The 20,733-nt window shown below is 37.6% G+C and overlaps 1 protein-coding gene across 2 annotated transcripts in view; it reads left to right on the top strand.

Annotated features, from left to right (window-relative positions):
* The window catches only part of LOC110155884 (transcription factor COE1-A), a 129,060-nt gene that overhangs the window by 3,964 nt on the left and 104,363 nt on the right, over positions 1 to 20,733 (top strand). For both annotated transcript variants that reach the window (XM_055148220.1, XM_020920058.2), the window contains exons 5-6: positions 9,123 to 9,196; positions 16,341 to 16,409. In XM_055148220.1, the coding sequence (XP_055004195.1) occupies positions 9,123 to 9,196; positions 16,341 to 16,409 (143 nt within the window). The remainder of the gene's footprint in view (positions 1 to 9,122; positions 9,197 to 16,340; positions 16,410 to 20,733) is intronic.

The raw sequence follows: 20,733 nt of genomic DNA, 5'->3' as shown, positions 1-20,733 counted from the left end.
CCACATGAAAGTTATATTATTATATTAAAGGTAAAAACAATGCGTCTGTTCCCCCAAATATGTTTTTATATACATTTCTGTATTTGTAGATGTTTGCACTTGAGTTATATTCAGGCCTCAAGGTGGACTCTTCCAAACAGTTTTATCTGTTAAATTCCTCCTAATTCCTACTTGATGACACATTGTTACCAATTATAAATATCTCTTATTATATTAGCTTTATTAGATAAGCAGTAATAAGCAGCAATGAAACAACATAAGCGTGGCATCTACCAACCAACAAAAATTTGTTATTTTTGGAAGGAAGGTACATATTATTTTGTACTTGAAAATACAGTACCTCATGAGCTTGTCTAAAAGTGTCAAGCTCTTAGTTTAGTTTAGACAGTGCCATTCCATTATAGCTGCTGTCTCATTACACATGCATGAGTGCTCTAGATTTATTTGCATTTCACTTAACTTCCTCCTTTGCTATTTATATGTTTTGGGGTGTTGCTTTCTTTGTGCAACTAGGTGTAGCTACTTTTCTGTGCTGTTATAATAGTCATAGTTGACTTTTTTTTTTTTTTAATCTAGATAAGCATGCTATAAGGTCAATTGCTTTCAATCAAAGCTCAGCCCCAGAATGAGTTTGGTTGTAAATGCAGTCCAAATGCATTCTTTGACCCTACACTCTAGTCTCGCACCTCACATAGTGCTGAAGTCTGGCAGGCCTTAGAGACAAACTGTTCACTAATAACACAGTTTAGCCCAGGCTTAAAGAGACACTCCAAAACACACACACTGGCGGCGTAAGCTGTTCAGGCCTCAGTCCCAGTGGAAGTCCAGGGCAAAACGCTGCTGTATTTGAATGCGTTTTGAGCGTAAACGCACAAAATTTTAGGTTTGTGGAAGTCATTTGTCTTGGACTGGTGCAGGTGTACAAGGCACCTGCATGTGAACGCTGGCCCAACTGGGAACATGTGGCCAAGAACTGTATGAGGTTGAGATTGTAATAAGGAAAGAAATACAGGCATGTTTAAATTATGTTGTGCATTGAGTGTGTATACAGAATGTGTACAGTGTAATTCACCGCTGATCTGATCTGTAACAAGGCCTAGTGGCGTCACCTCTATGTTTCATTTGACATAGATAAGATTAATGCCATACTGTGGAACATTCCATGCAACGTGATAACATTTCCATGGAAACAAGCAGATGGTGGACCTCCACTGGGAAAGTTAGATAGATAGTATTCTACTGTATCACTTTGTGTTTGTTTTGCTCATGACACACTTCTTGCTTAAAATAAATAAATAGAGAGTTAGTGCTGGCCGTGCCAACAGGTGGTGTGACCTAAACAGGAGTCAATAGAACCACGGCCAACACTCGTCTCATTACAGAGACTCTTCAGGGGCTGCTGGTGTGCTGTGTCTCAACATATACTGGTGAGAAAAAAAATATATATATATATATCCTTGATTCACCAGATTTGAATAGCATGCATTACTTGACTGCACTGCCTCGAGTCTTAACTCTACCAAAACAGCAGTAGTAGTATTTATTAAAGATGGGATTTTTTATGACTCTAAAGCACTTTGTGTTACATTTTTTTGTATGAAAAGTGCTTTATAAATAAAGTCTGATTGATTGACATTATAAGTCATTAAAAAGCAATATATAGTCAGCACATTGCTCCAAAAGATATACTTTAGTTTGCCCTTTTGCATTTTATGACATTTATTTTGAGGTTAAAGTGCAAGGCTATATCACATATCATCCATCGTTACTAAGTTCTACTAACCAAAATGTTTGCAAGCTGTAGACAGGTGCATCTGTGGAAAGTCCAAGACCAAACTACCACCATGCTTTAAAATATATATATATAAAAAAATAATTATAATGAATAAATGAATAAATAGTTTAGTTAGTGGGGACTGCATGTTAACGAACGGCCTTATGACTTATGTTTTTATTTCCCACACAAACGTGATGGCATTGAAACAGTGAGCTTCTTTATCTATCTGTGTATCTGTTTATCTATCTACCTGTTCCGCCCAGCACTGATGGTGGTGGTAAACAGCAGCAGACCCCTCCCACTCTTGACTTGCTCCTTAAATGAGTGCTTCATGTTTAAGCGTGTGTCTGTGGCACCCAGACACTCCTCCTGCTGACACTAACGCAGGGCGAAGTGTGTTCCCTGCTTAACGCCGCCTTGTTTACACGCCGCGCATGTCACACCGCTTCAAAGGAGCTAGGAGAGGAGCCGAGGAGAGAAGCTAGGAGACAGGGGAAAGCAGATGAAAGGAATAGAGCGCAGCCGCCTAAGTGACAATTTGATGAAACACCCAAGAAAACGTACTCTGGGACCCACTTTTAACAAGAGCTCGTCAAACTGGCCCGAACTAAATATTATTCTGAAATTACTCTTGGTGTCATTGTGTGGATCCAGATGGTTTAAGTTGGGAAAGAGGACACAGCCGAGGGAGAAACTTAAGTTTAGAGACGCCAAAGGGGGCGAAGCTATTACAGAGTCTGACACAGAGCTGGATAAATTAACACTGGCCTCATTCATCTTAATAGCCAGAGTTCAAACAGTAACCTGCTTCCTTAGCGCAGGTGGATACTAAAGCTGTGATTTTATTTAAGAAATGTCCTTAAGCTTGCTCTATGTGTGGCATCTCATGGCTTTGATTGATCGATGAGAGGAAGTAACTGAAATCTATAATTCGCATGCATAGGCCTGTTGCAATAACACATTTTGAAGAGAGATATATTACTGTAATAAATAAAGGCGATCAACGATAATACTGAAATTAATGTACGCCACTGACACAATAAAGCAGCATTATCTCAACATAAAACTTTCTACATTTATGGTATGGTTAAGAAACACAAAGTGAAATAAATAAATAACAGAATGAAACACTTTAGTATTTAGTTTGTTATCTAGAATGAGTTATAGAAGTTATTTATTCAACCTTCTATGGCTCAAATCATAGTGTAGTACAAATTAAAAAAATCCCACTAGTGCTTTGCCTACAATAAATACTGCTCCTTCCAAAAAAAAATATTGTTCTAGTTTTCATATACTGTATTGACTGATAAGTTGATATTGTAATTATTGTGACACATTTACGGAAAAAAGATGATGCTTAACCAAAGTCTTCTTCATTAAAATCAACAAATTAGTTACAAATAATTACATAATAATTTGAAATTTACTTGGAAAATGGGTATGTAACAGTGTGCTGAAGGACAGTACTATGAGTAAGTATTAGCAAGTAGTAATGGGAGTAATAATATTTCTTTATTTTCTATATTATTTGGTTTATTTTAATACATTTACTATGCATGCAGCAATAACAGTAGTAGTGGTTGTCTTAGCAAGGTATGAGTTACATTATTGCTTATTGTAGTGTGAGTTATATATAGCCCACTAGTAGTAGCAGGTCCTTGTAGTACTGTCAACTACTTCAAGTCAGCATTCAATACTTTTAGCCTCTTTTCAAGTCCACAAGTCATAACACATTACAGATTTACAAGATTTGGAGTAATTCTTCCACCTCTGTTGCTTGCACCTGACTTTATGGATGTATCAGTTCCTTTTTGTTTCTTGGTTGGGGCGGTTCGACTCCCTGCTGGACAATAGGGGCACAATAGGGGCTTAAAGTGACTGTTAGACAAAGAGTACAAAGCTGTGTTTGTGTCATGCGATCAGGTGACAGCCGTGGCCTTTCTGTGGGTTTTGGGAGGACCTCAGCCTGATTCTGTTCAGGAGATGAATGCTCAGCTCCAGTGAAGGTGTGGAGACCTGTTCTGCTCTTGTGGGCGGGTTCACTTTAAAGACTGGGTAATTTACTTCGTATTAACTGCTAGCACATAACATTACATCACCATGTTACTTTTTATTGTCTTTGAAAATGCTATATTCACGTAAAAAAAAACAAAATAAAACACACATTACCATGTTTTACAAGTTTCACTTTAGTTTTTGATGCTCTGAGTCTCCCTTTCCTTTTCTCACCTCGTTAAGTCACTCCCCCTTCAGAGCACTGTCACAACACAATCAGCGTACATCCCACTAATGAAACTACTGCACATGGTGTCAGGTTTGTCAAGTTGTATATTTATGGAGAATATTTATGGAAGCTTATGGGCTGAGCTTTGTACAGAATCTTACAGCTTTCTGTAAGGAAGCTGTAAGATTCAGGAGGGTTTATATAGGGCCAAGGAGAGATTACTAAAATACTCAAACATACATGGATGTCATTTAAAATCCCTTCAGGCATGTTTTTGATGAGAGAACATTATAACGTGGTAGAAAGCTAAAACAAACATTTTGCATAATAGCACCTCTTTAACAACAAAACGTGAGAAAGACACGCAGGAAAAGGGAGGTCTAGATGACACTGATGGCGAATCTGTGTCCGGAGCAGAGAGGAAGTGACCTGTACTGAGGTCACCGGGACAACTACCATCAGGCCCAAGGACGTGCAGTGTGGAACGTTTATGGTATATTTTATCAGTGCTGTTATGTCCTTTGGCAAAACACTTCACCCATATTAACTTGACTTTGGTGCTTGCTGTTGTGGTTTATGAAGGTGCTAGTGTAGTGGGATTGGTGGTGGTGAGAGAGGAAATGGTTGCAGAATGGCTCCCACTTTAGCCTGCTCCCTGCTCTGTGGGTAGAGAAGTTTAAATTTGTGATATTGCTACACTGACAATACAGGAACATGTACGTATTAGTGCTGAATTGTTGCCTGCTCTTTAAGTTATAGTTAATAGTAGTTAGTAAGTTTTTAAGTAGCTGCCAGTTTTTATGTTTGCCCACCTTGTTGTCTAAGATGAGAACCACCGGCAGTACGTATATGCAAATTATCTCACAATATTCAAATCTGATATCACCCTAAAGCCAACAAAAGTATACTATGAGCAATATGATCTGGCCCAGCCCTAAAGTTTCTTGCACGCATTTACACTGTGAATGCAGCTTAGATTCTGTGCAGCATCTTATTTGCCAACACGTCCCTTTACAGAAGTAGTAGTTTTCTGCTTAGCATTACCACTTTTCTTGAGTTCTAACTCCTCTTGCATTTATTGAAGCCTGGAGCGGTGGACCACCAGAGCCTTACAGGAAAGAAGTCTAAAAACATTGCAACGTGTATTTTGTTAAAGTTGAATTTCTGCTCATTCACAGAAAATTATGACTGACACACGCCTAAAGCACTGAAATCAATGGGGCTCCAATTCCCCTGCTCATAGTGAGGAGCTATTAGTATCAAAGGCTGCAGGCTACAACAACTGCAATTCCACAGATATGTTATGGGACTGTTATTTCACTATGGCTCGGAGCTCGGAGCGGATCTTTACATCGCGGTTTTACATAAGCTTTATATGACTGCTTTATTTTGTGTGGTTCAAACAAATGAGGACCACAGTGTTTAAGGCCCCGGTGTGTACATGTTTGCCTTTAGGCGCCAAGTCAGTTTGGTTGTGTAAAATATACATCATCATTATTTTTACATATCATTTCAAAAAAGTTCACAATTGGATTTTTACTGTTTTAAAAGCAAGATTCTGTTCATAGTGCGTATAAAGGAGAATTCACGTTTGAGAGGAAACTATTATATTTACTGCTCAACTAAGGGAAGATCTACACACATTTCAGAACATGTGTATAGAGGTCTAAGTTACAGGGTTAGCGGGTTTAGGTCCCACGGAGGCTATTTAATTCTCTTGTGACTAGTGCTACAAGATGAATCAATATCGAATCAAAATCACAATTCAAATGGACGCAGTTCGCATATATAGGCTGCAGTTTTGGAAATTCCGTAATTTCCCCCACAAACAACAAAATACCGTGTCTTATTCTGCATAAAAACTGCTAACCCTGTAGTTTAGATCTGTACAAACATCTTCTGAAATGTGATTCTTGTAATTGTTTGTCACTTTTTTTTTTTTTTGGTCGACCCTCCCAGACACGTTTGGAATATAAACAAAAAATATAAAATGTGGACAGAATTCTATTATTAAAACACAAATTGTAATTCTAATCACAATGCTTGTTAGAAAAATTGCAATTACAATAGATATTTTTCCCAAATCTGTCGGTAGAACTAATTATTTACTTTGATTGGTACAGTTGAAATAGTGGTGGACAGAAGATATTAACCCTGCCAATATAAGAGTAATACTAGTTTGCGTTAATAAGTACTAAATCAACGTTGTATTGAAAACACTTTATCTTGAAGTAACTATCTAATGAAGAATAATATAAAATAGCAGTATTTACTTAAGTACTTATTTGGAGCAATTCATCTAAGTCTGCCAGGCTGAGTATGTAACACCTCATTAATGTAATATATTTGAACCCACTTTGTTAAAGCAGCATGAATCTGTCTAATAAATGCATGTTTGGGAGCCAACCTTTTCTTTTACTATTTTGATGTGATTAACTGGTGAGCGCGCAACTAGGTCAGACAATACAACTGCATTTGTTAAAAACACAAGTTATTAATGAAGTAAAATTTAAATATGAATTATAAGAAAATCATCTAATGCTCGCTCTCTCTGTTTATGGATTTGTGAATAAATTACAAAAAATACTGACACCACAATAGCAGAAATAGGTCAGCCTTAAAGTGTCAACAAAGGGTTATAAATAAAGCTATATGTGTATTGAAATGTACTATATCAGGACAACATTGCTACTTGTCAGTCACTGTTAGGTTTTTTTCAGTGTTAAGTTGTGATCCTTACTGGCAGTGTTGGAAGGATCGAGACTGAGTTTCAGTCGTTTCAAATTGAGAGGTCAGTATCGGTATCAGTATCAGTATCAGTATCAGTAAGGATCAGAAAGAAAAGAAATTTAACTTATCTTTGTGTAAAAATGGCATTGATTACAAGACTTGATTATATGCAGGAAATCAATACTAATCAATAGGACTAATAATTGCGATTAAATGTTTTGCCATATTGCGCAATTGTTGTAATGGTAATAGTATTAGTAGTAGTAAAAATATAGTATAAAATAGTATAAAATGCCAACTGTCCATTTTTCTAGGTACCAAAATTGTGACATATTTGGATTATACGCTAACTTGTAGTTGATACATGTTCGGCTTGTCTAACAGTGGCAGCAGTGTAAATAATAATATATTTTTGGTACTTCTGTCTGTCTTAAATGTTCTTGGATTAGTAGTAATAGCAGCTGGACATCTTGTGATAGTTGTAGTTGCATTAATAATAAGTAACAATTGAGCTAAAAATATACAGCAGTATGCACTTTTCTATATTCAGTTTCTAAGAGCATGTCAGTCAAATGAGAAGTATGAATTTGTATGGAGGGTGAGTGATGTTGAAAACGCTGTTGACTTTATGGCGCAGTGAAAAAACGTGATGTGATTGGAAAGGACGGAGCGACTTTTTCAGAGCCGAGTGGTCCGTACGCGCTGGAATCCAGCGCGACACTTCAAACACCCGGGAATAGACCAAAGACATGGAGGGGGTGTGCTCCGACTCAGTGATAGACCAGGGCTGGCTGAGCTCTGGGGTTGAGAAAGGAGAATGCAGGATAGTGGCAGCAGGTGAAGGAGAGCTAAACAGTGGGCTCATTCTTGGTCTCAGAAAGGCCCTGTGCTGTTTGGGAGTTGAACCCAGGACCTTTTGGTTAAACTCTAACCCCAAATTATTGACACCATAGTCAAACTAGAAAAGCACTCAGAGAGCGCAGACCTCCGCCAAGGACTACAGTCCCCCTCATATTAATTGTGTTTTCCATAAATATTTGTCTCGTATCTTTCAATTTGGAATATGAAAGAGGATCCCATTGTCCATCCCTGAGTCAAATTTCATGGGGTTTGGTCAATAATTAACCAAGATATTGAGAAACAAAATTTTTGGCCCCATTTACCACAATGTTAACAAAAATTTCAAAGTGATCCAGAATCCAGGATTTCTTCCGGATCACCCCCAAAATGAAATCAGTTCTTCCTTTTCACATTTCCAACAAATCCTGAAAATTTCGTCAAAATCGGTCCATCACTTTTTGAGTTATGTTGCTAACAGACAAACAAACAAACAAACAAACAAACTAACAGACAAACGCCGGCAAAAACATAACCTTCTTGGCGGAGGTAATAATAGTAAAAACCTTCTTTTAATCTACTTTGATTCACAATAACTGATAAACATGTAACTGTTATTGCTTTGTCTAGAATGCTCCACAGTATGAAGTTCAACTATCTTGCATTTATTCAGGGTTTTATTTTTTTGTTTGTTGCTAAACCATTGATAAAACAAACATTTCTGTGAGCAGGGTTTCCTTTTGCCAGATGTGGCTTGTTGATCCTCTGTTTGTCTCCATCATATTTGCCCCATCATATAATATCATTCAAACATGATTTAGACAAATAGCCAATTCTAGGTGATGTTTAGTACCTCATAGAGATACTCCAAAAATTTTAATCTGCAATCAAATATCTCTCAAAAGAAACAAGTAGTGAGCTTTCAATGTCATGAGCTGTTATATGAATTTCTGAATATATGAATGAATAATGTGCTGTTGAGGGTGTGTTTAATGTTATAGGTGAAGTGACACAATAAGTGTCAATCCAAGGTGTTATTTGCAAAATATGCACACTTTCCCCCAAAAAGCACTAATTAAGACTTATCAGCCGATGACTGTCACCTTTCAGAGTGTGAGGCTGTGAAAACATATACATTTATTTCATACCTGTTTTGTTCAAGTTCCTGTTTACCGGGATTGGTGAAGCTACTAATTATGTAACAACTACGCAATGTAGTTTTTAAAGTTGATGTTATTGGGTAACTTTTGAACAAGTCTGTGAAATGGCAGCAGTTTGATGATGTAGTCATTATTTAAGTCATTTTTTAAGTTGCGTCAATGTTCAAAGTCTCAGTGGATGCAATGCTTTCCAAATGCATATTGCTGTTTTATGTTTTGTAGTATATTGTAATGAATTGTAATAAAATTGTTTTCATAAAACACATTGCCATTGCCATGACTTTTGCAGGGCTAATGAACATAAGCCCAAGAACATTACATCATCACCATCGACGTGCACAAGATTACAAACCTTCTCTCAGCATCTGAACTATGTTTTTTCTCTTACTTTCAGCCCATCGTGTACGAAGGACAAGACAAGAACCCAGAGATGTGCCGAGTGCTTCTCACACACGAGATCATGTGCAGGTAACCACAATGTTTAAACCCACATACAACACAATACAACACAGAGCTTGGACTTCAACCTCAAAAAACTTCATATTATCATAACAAAAACATCCATCGAGATACTTACATTTAGAACACTTAAATCTCTTTTAGTCCAACCTTAGGCTAACTGAACTGAACTGTCTAAACACTACAATACACTAGAATCCTCGGAGCTGCGACTCTCTCATTTAGCCCATCCCTACTTTTTCTCTCAACCGTCTTTATTCATCCGAAGAAACGTCCTACAAATCATTGGGCTGGACTCGATGCATTCCTTACAGTGTCACCCTCGTTAACCCCCCCCCCACACACGTTCGCGCACACAACACGGCTACGCGCTGTTGACGAAGACGAGTTTTAGCTTTCAGAGTGCTCGCTTTAATTATAATCTAAAGATGAATTTTCCTCCGAGAAGTAGGTTGGGAGGAACAACTATTTATAGAGGCGTTTTACCCAACCTATCCTATACAATGTGTGTGACGCCTGGTTAATTAGGACACAGAAGAAGTCATTAGTCAATCCCAAGCCTCCTGTTGTTTCAAGCCTAACAAATGGTCCTTCCCCAGCAATCTGACTATAAAATATATGCATCCTGGGTTGCCTTTTTTACGCAAATAGACGCACATACAGAGACATATGCACGGACACACTCACAAATGCACACGCACGCACAACGCAGTGATAAAAATTCAAATTTAGCACATGAATTAAGTTGTTCTTATTCCCTGACCTTGTCGCAGAACAACTTTAACTATAACAATATAAATCGGGGTTCATCTATATGCACAAGCAGGGATTTAAGGCCTAGAATCAGCACCAATAATATTTTATACCACAGCGACTCGGGCAAGCCGCTTCCACCACTGCGTTGTATTGAAATTCTGATTCGATTTACGGAGAATTTATAAGTAATTGTATTTCTCCAGAAGTTTTACTGTAAGTTATTGTTATTCATCTTGTAAGGAATGATTTGTGAACATGGGTAAAGTGTTTTGCATAAAGCTAGAAAACATACTGTGGTATATATTTGCAACCATTTCCTACTGTGGTAAGGCTTCCTAAACAGTAGCTTTTCCATAGCATCCACTGAGGTCAAACTTAAGGCTGTTTTCTCCTGCTGATGCGGCGCTCGGGGCCTCTTGCACAAACACACAACCACACACAACTACACACAGCGTAGGCCCAAACAGACATATACACCAGAGATGCACAAAAAGCCTAGCGTCCATTAATCAGTGTGGTTCATTGTCAGGGGGCTGCTATTAGCCATATGCTCCCAGCCAATCTGCCACCACTGCACCGGCCTATGCCTCCAGACGGATCAGAAGAGCTTCATACCATAAAGAGGGGAACTATGGCCAGCTGTGATTTCACTCGTCACTGTTCGCTGATCCAACTTTTTTAAAGATGTTTTTGTTTACTTATGTTTTCATAGAAACAAAAATGTTTTTAAATTATTATTTATTACATACAGTAACAGTAAGACTTCAGTGTTGAGAGAACTCCAATTTCTATAAGATACTAAAAACTATGATTCCTATATTCTGCACATTCAAGCCCTAGCTTCATTCAAGAATGGTGAAGTAGATCTGAATTAGGCTCTGTTTGGTCCTGTGCCAGAACTGCTTTATTTATTTTCACAGGCCGTATACACTAGCTCATACAACTTAGATATTCATGCATTTTTGACCAAGCCTTTGTGCCAGTCGTAAACCTGGACAAATTGAAATGGCTGTGTCTAAAAATACTGGGCTGGTTCCTGGTATAGGCCTAAACCATCACTAAAGATGATCTAGTCTACAAAAACTTAAAAGACAACAAAAACAGACGTGACACTGACAAAAAATCCTCCCATACCACTGCTTGGTCCCCTTTGCCCGAGACTTCAGGAGTAATGATAATAACCCTGGTGTGTTTTTGGATGTAGCTTTCCTCATTCTTGCTTCTCATGCTCTCCAAAGCTGTTTAGATAATGCACAAACGTAGCTCCCCCGGGACCCCACCCAGGCCTTCTGTGGTCCTGATCATGTTTCCACTTTACTTGTACTAACAAAAATCCCACATTTATATGCCCATTGTAAACGCCATACAGCTTAGTGCATGGTATGTTCTTTAGGTTTATCTAAACAGACATTTGCAGCAATAAAGCTTCATAAGTGTATTCATAAGTGTTAGCATGTTTTGTCTCAAGAGCTAAATAAACATTTCCCACAGTCCATTTCACTCAGTGATTTAACCTTCAACCACATTAACAAACACAGGCTCCGAAAAAATAGAGTTGGTATAAAAATCTAATCAAGTGTGAAATAAATATCTCATCATATCTTAAAAAAATGTAAATTTAATTCTCTTCTGAATGAAATGGGAACCTTGTAAAACCTGGAACAAATCTAGTCTACAGTAACTTTTAAACAAGAATCACAAAGCACGTCTAGACTTACCCCTAAAGGGTACCTCTTGACAACATAAATCATTGTTTCAAATAATAGGCAACAATAGCACGTAGCCCTAGAACGTATATAGATTTTTCTTTTTCTTTACTTTACCTTCCGCAACATCTGTTTATTAATGCTGAGGGTGAAAATGATACTCAAATAAGATTTGGTATTAAAACTAGAAACTAGATACTCATTAGAAACAATTGATGTTGAAAAACAAATGAAAAATGAAATGAAAAAAATGGTCTTGATCTGTATTATAAACTGTAGAAGGCCACATTGTAATAATAAAGACACTGCTCTATTGTTTTAGAAAAGACACATTCTGTTGCCCAAAAATTGTTTCCATTATCATTGTGGTATCGGAATATCAAGCCTCTTCTTCCTATCAAAATCAGATCATCATGAGTTTTATGAACATATTAGCCAAACCCACATATGTTCCAGTCTTCCCCCTCAGTTGAAGGCGTCTCCATCTGAACTGTTGAGTCTCTATTGTCTGAGGGCGTACTGAGAGCGGAGGGTGTGTGCAGGAGGAGGAGGAGGAGGGGGGGGGTCATGATTAGATCACCGAGATCCACTGCAATAAGTGCTACATTACCGTCATCTCTCCCCAGCCACTTACACCATCCACACCATCTATCCATCTACTGCTCACCCCCAATGTACACACTAGCTTTTCTCAGCTCTAATCCAGTCACAGAGGACCAGTCAAGGCTAGTGCAAGGCGCTGACTGAGAGAAACAAATGTACATAAATTTGCAGAAGCGTTATTGAAAACATTGCAATATATGTTTGAATCGCTGATCTGTTCTGGCAACCTGTAGAGAGATATAAGATTGTTTTTCCCCTTTTCATTGGCTTTGAAATTGATTTTAACGTTAATTTCCTAAACCCAAACAATACAGGCTTTTAATCATTGTCATATGACACAAAAAATTTTATAAATTCAAACTCTACTCCAAACTGACCACTCATCTCTCAATTAAAAAGACCCAAGCATATCTTAATGGTGCACTATGTAAGTTTTTGGTTGGGGTTCTATCACCTTCTTTTTTCTATGAAAATGTTGCTCTCCTTGGAATGTTCCACAGTATGAAATTAAACAGATCTACTGCACATTTATCCTATTACAGGTGGTTTTATAGCTCAAAATTATCTAGTAAACCAGGTAGTCTGACTGTAAGCAGGGTTGCCACTCCACAGATGTGACCTGTAATTTGGTATGATTTGATCTCCATGAAGATAGAAAGGTTCAATACCATACTGTACAACATTCAAGACAAAGAAATAACATTTTCATGGAGAAAAGCATTTGATGGACCTTCCATCAGAAATCTAACACAATGCATCTTTAAGCAGATGTTAAAATCAAACTTATAAATCTCAACCATGATACACTTTATCTTGGGATTAGAATTAACGAACTAGAAGATAACTGGACTCAACCAAGACTTAAGCGGGACTTTAAGAATGAAATAGGATCTAAACCAGGAACTTTTTCAAGGCCAAGTATTACTTACTAATACTAATGCTACTGTGTATATTGACTATTTATTTTCTACATCATCTGTAAAGTTACACATTTTAGCTGGTGTTAGTTTTAGTGACCTAGTTCACGGAGAGGAAACGCGAGGGAACCCAGGCCAAAGTGGAGCTCGGTTGAAGACAGAGGAGACAATGCTTTTGGTGTAACATATCTGTGTCTTTCTTTTTGCACCATCTGTGACACTGGGAAACCTGAACCGCCTCCCCTCTTTTCCTCTCTCCACCCCCCCTTCTTTCTCTCTCTCTCTCTCTCTCTCTCTCTCTCTCTCTTCCTCTCTTCCTCTTGCTGTCTCTTTCCCTTCCTACCTCTCTCCCTCCCCCATTAACTCCTCTGTGTTGTAGCCTTCTCCTCCACCCACGCTACAACGCTCACTGCTGCTTACTGTTATACATAATTGATGTGAACAAGAAAGGCTTTTGACAAACTTGTACACGTGTGAAGATTTTAGGTGCACGTATTTTGTGCGTGTGTCTAAAGATGCACAAAATTGTAAAAAAAAAAAACAAAAATAAAAACTAGTAATAATAAAATAAAATACTTTGTTCCATATTATCTTAGTATCTTGCTATAATTCCATAACTAAAGAATCCAGCACCTTGAAAGAATAATGGAGTTTAGAAGGAAACTGCAGCAATCATCGAAATTCAACTGTACACAAGTTATGAATGGATGAAAATATTTGAGTTCTGATGAGATCTGGTTCTGGGGTTGTTTAGTCTCCAACCACAAAGCCTTTAGTTGAATTTGACAGTTGAATATTTTGAAAAATCTGTGGGAAAATGAATGTGGAATTTATTTTCTGAAGTGGGCCAGTTCTGTTAAGCTCCTTGTTGACATAGCACGTCTAAGCAGGACTAAATCAGGACCAAATAGAATTTTACTGAAAGTATATTTATGTTACACTGATCTATTTTCTGATCTATAATGTTACGGTATTTTCTAATTTATAATGCTATTACCTCATTGCAAACATACCTGGAGTTGTGTTTTGTTTCATTCACACATGTCACACAAGCTCTTCATATCTATATTTATTGAATTCTTTTGAGTTCTTGTCTCAAACAGAAAACACTCAAGTTTCAAGTGATAATACAGGAAGCGCTCCACTGTGTTTTTAAACTCCATACACCTTCATTCTAATATTTGGATAATTTCAGACCTGGAATTGCAAATCTTTACTAAACAAAAGGTAAAATGTAGCTGTTAACTTAAAAACTACTACTTCATGACATCACAAGATGGAACAGACCATTTTGAGCTTTGGAGATGTAAACAGACAAAAAATAAAGGATTACTAAAACATGTGTGAATGAAACAAAACACAACTTCAGGTATGTTTTTGATGAGGTAACAACATTATAACATTGCTTAAAGAGTCAATTTTGTGCAATATAAGATCTTTAAAACAAAACACAAGGCAAAAACAGGCGCTTAAATTATGGAATAACTAGGAATATAACTGGACTAGACTACTTGCACTCAGGACTACACAGTGTGGCTCACGTGTACAGTATGTCTTTGTGAATCCCACCCTTCTCTTGTCAAAGGCCTGGGGCTGTTTCAGGTTTCCCACTCTCTCTGCCTTCTATCGAACCTGACAGTTTCAGAGGTACCATCGGGACCAAGACGTTTAGTAATATTTCTCACCATTCTTCACAACAATCCATGTCTTTAGGCGTCTCATTTTGACAGTCTAAAAACACCACAAGGTACTTTCTCTGATGCTGATCTTTTGTCCAAAGACGATAAACTCTACTGTAAAAAGAAAAGTGCAGGATTCGCAGGAAGATTTTTGCAGACAATGTTAGTTAAGAGAAAATGTGCATGCTGTTTTGTTCCTTGATCTATAGAAGCCACATAAACCATTCACACGCAGATCTTAAAAAATCACCACTGTTAAAACTCTCCCCCTACTTCTGTTTTATTTCACTTTTATTTTGTTATACCATGAGAGTAAGATGTAGAGACACTTTCAGTCATGGTCATCTGGACACTATTTTTATAACTGTAAGAAATAAAAAAGTACATTTAAGTGAATTCCCCCGTGTTTTTGGGTATGACACTTCACTGATCATGTAAATGTAGCGTATGATATGCATCACACTGTGCAATATTTATGGTGATATTTGGTGGAGGCTAACAAATATGATGAATACAATATGATGATAAATATTTGAATATACTACTTTTTGCTTTTAAAATGCCTCTACAAACCTTTGATTATCCAAAGAATTAAGATTTCAAAGTTCTTAATAACAGTTATTTCTGCACTGATCCTTTGAGTGATTCTGCACGCAAAGGATCATGGTCTATGTAGTTCCCTTTGTCTTAGCTAATGCTGCACCATAACAATTAATTTAAACAAAGAGACCTAATTTGATATATTGTGACTGCCCACGATATTTTTGTGAGAAGTCTGACGATACTATTTCTGGTATTTGTTACATCTCTAGTAGTGTGTGAGTTTATTTATCTGGGAAATGTACAAACACTTTATTCTTATATAAAGATTAAGACAAATCCTCCACCAGATTTATCAAAGTACAATATGATTATTAAGGTTATACAACAGTGAAATCCTTAATTTAATTTCATTGCTGTCTTTACCATTCTTCTGGTATGTTTCCAACTTTATGTAATCAACAACTTTGCATCAGTATTTCTCAGGTAATATTTTTAGTTCAGTTAGTTCAGTCATTATCAATTAACCAAAAAGTCTTGACATCTCTACCTGACGAACCTTAAACCAACCTCAACTCTACTTCCAGATGATTGAGTATTTTTTGTTGATAGGTCTTTCACCTCATTACATCTTAATCTCAAGTTTTGGTCCATAACTCACCTGAGCAGCTGGCGACTCCTTCCTTAAGTGCCGATCACTTCACTTTCGGTGTCGTACAAATCTATTTTTACCCGAGCTGTCACGCCGCCTGGCACAGCACACTCCCTCACTAAAACCTCAACAGTTTTGATCAATGGCTGTGAATTTGGCTGTGCGCCCCACATCAGCGCAGATAAAACACCTCGCTCGCATTTAAGCAGCGAAATTTGAACCTCCACATTATGCGCTGTCTATTATCCTTGTCTAACTGTGCCCCGTGTTTCTTCTTCTTCTCTGTCGTGTCTGCTGTAGTCGCTGCTGTGACAAGAAGAGCTGTGGAAACCGTAATGAGACACCTTCAGACCCAGTTATCATCGACAGGTACGGAGCCAGCCACTGTACACGCCTGCTACACTCACAGGAACACAATGATTCAATATGGGGAACAACAGGAGAATGGGGTGATTTACAGGGCCTTTTCTGGATGAGGGCCTGCTTGTCTCAATTAGGGTGTTATTGCTTGGCCTAGAAGGTTCCACAGGTATCTATCTTGTATTTTTGTATGCTCACAAATACAGGGTCACCTCTCCACAGATCTGACCTGTAGCATGGCCTATAGTGCCTTCATCTGCTTTCACATTTTTTATATAGCACTTTTCCTTCAAGGCACTCAAAGCGCTTTACATCAAGGAGCCACTCACCCATTCACATTCACACACATTCATACATCAGTTGTCTTGCCCAAGGATGCAACAACAGCATTCATCTGTGGGAGCTGGAATAACCCCGCCAACCTGTGGGTCAATGGATCTGACTATTTAAGCAATTATGTTTTTTTGTTTTTTTTATGCAAGAGTGCAATTTGAACCATCAACCTTCAGGTCAGTGGGCAAAAGCTCTACCAATTGAGCTCAGGGTAGCCACAAGGTCTTAAAAGTCTTTTAAAGGTCTTAGATTTCATGTTCCTAAATTAAAAAGTCTTAAATTATGTTGTCCAAGTCTTATTTTTTTCACAGTGGCTCTTAGTTTCTTAGATATACTTGTTGGCTGGTCATTATTAGAATTTGATCTGGTGTTTTTCGCCCGCATAATGGCTGCAATGTTGGTGTTAATTTTCATTTAAGTGGTCTCAAAAAGGTCTTTAAAAAGTCTTAAATTTGGAGTAGTCAAACCTGGGGATACCCTGTGAGCTACTGTTGCCCAAATCAGTAACATCTCCATGGAGACAAGCAGGTGGCAGACCCTCCAGCATGAAAGTTCAGTAGTACAGCTTTAAAACCCCATAACATCATGTGAAATCTGCTTTTATTTGAGCTTTTAACTATGCTATAATGTTGTACCACCGTCAGTGTTTTATTTCATTGGCACATATTTGCGTTATGAGCATTTAATCCGTCTCCCTCTCAAGAACTGCCCTCACTCGCCTATTTCAGCAAGCTGTAAAGTAGTGTGCCTTCATAATACGGACTTTTTAATAGATCTTGTTTTGAGACATTTGATAGGTTTTGATGGGAAAGGTTTCTTCAACCACTGTGGCCCCAAAAATGTCTGATCTTGATAGTTAGACACAAGATAGACAAGACAAGACCCAGTATTTACATTAGACATTAGTTTATCATGAACACTGAGCGGCTACAGATGTAACAGGTAAATTGAACAATAGCTTTGATTGCTTTGATATGTTCAGATATGTATCATTTTTCAGAAATTTGTAAGACAGTTAGAGCTTTCGCCAATAGTTTTGTAGCAGTCTTGATCATTAGAACTATAATATAATTAGACCGTATAAGTGTAGGAAGGTGTATCGAACATTTTCCTTAATCAAAATTGACTTTGACAGCACTAATCCAACCATATATATTGATCATTTATTTTTTTTACATTATACCTGTATTGATCAGGTGCTTGACTGAAGTGTTTCCTATGTAATCCCCAGTACAAAGCTCTGTTCTACCTGTGTGTGTGTGTGTGTGTGTGTGTGTGTGTGTGTGCGTTCTCCAGAGGTGGCACTGCTCCTCCTCCTGCTCCTCTCTTGTCTCCTCAGCAGCGACACAGAAAAATGGGTCATGAGAAAAAAGTGAAACGAGATCCAGCCTCATTTTAATCTGATTTGGTCTTGGCAGTTGTTTTAACCCTTTGTGAGCGACGAATAGCGAAGCGTGATGGAGGGAGAGAGAGAGAGAGAAGGAGAAAGATGGAGGAAGAGAGAAAGTGCTGATGCTATCACTGTCATCACATCCACGGAAATAATCAATTCAGCTTGAACCAAGAACTAAACAAGAATTTCACTGTCACTCTAAAAAGGGAGATACTTTCAAATGGTTGAAAATTAGACTACTGTACAGCAAATTAGGGGCTCATCAGCTACAAGATGATATCAAAAACGTGCCTAAAACTATATAGAATGTAGTGTTGAAAAGCTGCAAAATGGTATTAAAATGTATAATTCAATCACATTTTGTGCAAGACTTGAACCTCAACCAAGACTTTTTGCAGGCACGTCTCAGCACTTTCTGATAGACTGTACAAATTAGGCTAATCTAATTATTATCGGGAGAATATTTTAGTAGATGTCAAACATAATAACCAAGAATACAACTCCATTTGTGAATGAAGCAAATTTCAAGTTAATCAAATAAAAATAGCAAAGTTATCTGCGGTTTTCCATCTAAAACAGTTTGAACTGCTGTTTAACTATGATGCTGATGTTTTGATTCTCTGACTTAAATTTTATTCTTGTTTTTGCCAGATTCTAGTGCATTTTTGACCTCTTCAAAACCACTGCAATCTTTATACAGCGTAAACTAGATCTCTGAATAGTTGGATCAGGGTTATCAGTGCAAAAGCAGTGATTGGACACAGACATGACAGCCAGTTCTTGAAAGTGATTTGTGTTATGTCTTTGCTGGACCTTAAAGAGCTTTACTAAAACTTTATTGTGCTGTCTTCCTTGTTGTCAGATGCTACAACACTTTTATTTTGTACACTATCAAATCCAATTACTTTGACTTTGACCTATAGACATATATGCCATAGCTCTGTCTTTTTTGATAATATGTAACCAGGACTTTTCTCAAAATCATTTTCAATTCAAAGCCCGTAGATCCCATTTTTAGCTCGAAGCACTCTGCTGTTTTTCTTTTTATTTTGTTGTTTAGAGGGAATTTTTATGAAGCGGATAAACGCTTGTGTCTTAAAAGGAGCTTTGATGGGGGAGTCAAAGGCAGCGAGTGGAAGGGCTGTGCTGATGGACAGGTTAGGGTTATTGTGTATTATTGTGCGTTATTGTGTATGGGGGAGGGTCTTTTTAAACCTCATTCTTGTGTGTGTGTCGGCGGTCTCAGACGTCTCCCCTTACACGCCTTTATAGAAACAGGCCAGGAGCACTGTGTGTGAATGGGGAGTGGACACTGGCTGTTGTTACCTGGGCCGCTCCAATAGAGGGGGGAAGAATAGCTGAGGTCAGACACAAAACTAACAGGAGAAGCATCGGAAAATAAGAGATGGGGTCATGACATTTCATTTAAAGCTACAGTATGTAACTTTGTAGAGAAATACAAACAAAATATCTCTTTTTTTTGGTTGAGTTTGCATGGAAAAATTGCAAAAATAACTCATCTATCTCCATGTTCCAAAGCATGGTTATGTAATGTACCCAAAGTTGCACACTGTACCTTTAAAGTTGCAGTGTGTAACATTTTTGCTGGAGAGTCCATCAAATGCTTTTCTTCATACAAATGTTATTGTTTTGTCTGGAATGTTTCACAGTATGACATTAAACCTTTGGCTCTTTATGGAGGCCAAACCAGACCAAGTTACAGGTCAGATCAGTGGAGAGGCGACCCCACTCACAGTCAGAATGCCTGTTTTTCTCAGCATTTTCGAGATATTAAACCACAGGTAATTGAATAAATATAAAGTAGAGCAGTTTAATGTCATACTGTGGAGCATTCTAGGCAGAGCATAGAAAACTTACAATCAAAAAGTTAAAATGTATTTAAATTCTCATTGTAGAAAACAGAAAGAATAATTTGTCTAGTTGACTTATAGAAACAGGGTAGCCACAGGGTCTTAAAAGTCTTAAAAAAGTCTTAAATTTCATGTTCCTAAATTAAGGCCTTAAAAAGTCTTAAATTATGTTGTCCAAGTCTTATTTTTTTTCACAAAGGTCTTAAATTTCATTTGTCTATTTTTTGTATACTCAACCGGGCTGTAGTGCAATGTTAAAGGAAGGGAGGAAACAAAAAAAAAAAAAAAAAAGTGAAATCATGTAACATGAATGAATGTCTAATTTGGAGTATGCACAAACAATACTTAGTTTGTCTTGTTATAATGTAATTTTTTGGCCATGTTACAAGCAATACATACTACTATAAATGAGTTCCGAATGAGATTTTTTAATAAAGGTATTTTTGTTATTTAAAGTACTGGTCATTTTTAGAATTGGATCTGGTGTTTTTCGCCCACATAATGGGTGCAATGTTGGTCTTAATTTTTATTTAGGTGGTCTTAAATGTCAAACCTGGGGATCCTCTGAGAAAACTAGAATCTCTGATGAGCCTTTGATCATCATAATCATCAGAAAAGAAGAATATCACTGATAAAACCCTAACTACTTCTTGTACTTTTCTCTGATTTTCTCACCCTTCTTTTCCTGTATCTTAAAAACTATCAGATTAAACTCTTGTAAACAGCCCGCATTAAG

Source organism: Boleophthalmus pectinirostris, unplaced genomic scaffold, assembly GCF_026225935.1.
Source record: "Boleophthalmus pectinirostris isolate CB_2022bp ecotype Guang Dong unplaced genomic scaffold, ASM2622593v1 HiC_scaffold_12, whole genome shotgun sequence".
Taxonomy (NCBI): Eukaryota; Metazoa; Chordata; class Actinopteri; order Gobiiformes; family Gobiidae; genus Boleophthalmus; species Boleophthalmus pectinirostris.
The sequence above is the reverse complement of the archived record's forward strand: the minus strand, read 5'-3'. Positions and strand labels throughout refer to the sequence as shown.